At 19.7% G+C, this 656-nt stretch overlaps 1 protein-coding gene across 1 annotated transcript in view; it reads right to left on the bottom strand.

Annotated features, from left to right (window-relative positions):
* Positions 1 to 216, bottom strand: part of LOC107483586 (glyoxysomal fatty acid beta-oxidation multifunctional protein MFP-a-like) — a 6,730-nt gene extending 6,514 nt beyond the window's left edge. Inside the window, 1 exon segment of the mRNA XM_016104199.3 lies at positions 41 to 216. Coding sequence (XP_015959685.1) covers positions 41 to 128 — 88 coding nt within the window. The 5' untranslated portion in view covers positions 129 to 216.
* Between the last annotated feature and the right edge of the window lie 440 nt (positions 217 to 656).

Below are 656 nucleotides of genomic sequence, written 5' to 3'. Positions count from 1 at the left end.
AAGTTAGCAAACTGGAAAATGGAAAGGGAATAGGAAATACCATCAAAGGAGAGAGAATTAACAGGGGGATTGATGATGGTGATGATGCCAACCCCATCAGCTCCAACTTCCAAGGTTGTGTGACCCATTCTTACAAACACTCTCTAAGAATCTAAGAAAGCAAAACGCTGGTGGTGATATATATTGGTTTATTATACTGTATCTTGGTTTGGTTCTAATATGTATTTTTTTTAGTTTTATAAATTAAAAAAAATTAAATATACATAATAAATTTTAATATTAAATTTTAAATAACTAATAATAAAATAATAAATCTTAATAATATTTTAAAAAATCAATAATAATGTAACAATAAAATTAAAAGTATAAATTAATTAAAATAAATAAATAAAAATTATTTTGAATATAAAATATTTATTAAATAATAATAAAATATAAATAATATAAAAATATATAATAAATTAAATATATTATAAATATAATAATATTATAACATATTGTGTGATTTAGATTGGATGGAATCGGTTTTAAAAAATAGATCTAAAATCCGATTCAATCTATACAATTTGTAAAATATAGAATCCAATCAAATTAATTTCGATCTAATTTATAAAATTTGTAAAATATAGAATCTAATCAAATTTAAATTAATGTGA

Source organism: Arachis duranensis, chromosome 4 (assembly GCF_000817695.3).
Source record: "Arachis duranensis cultivar V14167 chromosome 4, aradu.V14167.gnm2.J7QH, whole genome shotgun sequence".
NCBI classification, from domain to species: Eukaryota; Viridiplantae; Streptophyta; class Magnoliopsida; order Fabales; family Fabaceae; genus Arachis; species Arachis duranensis.
The sequence above is the reverse complement of the archived record's forward strand: the minus strand, read 5'-3'. Positions and strand labels throughout refer to the sequence as shown.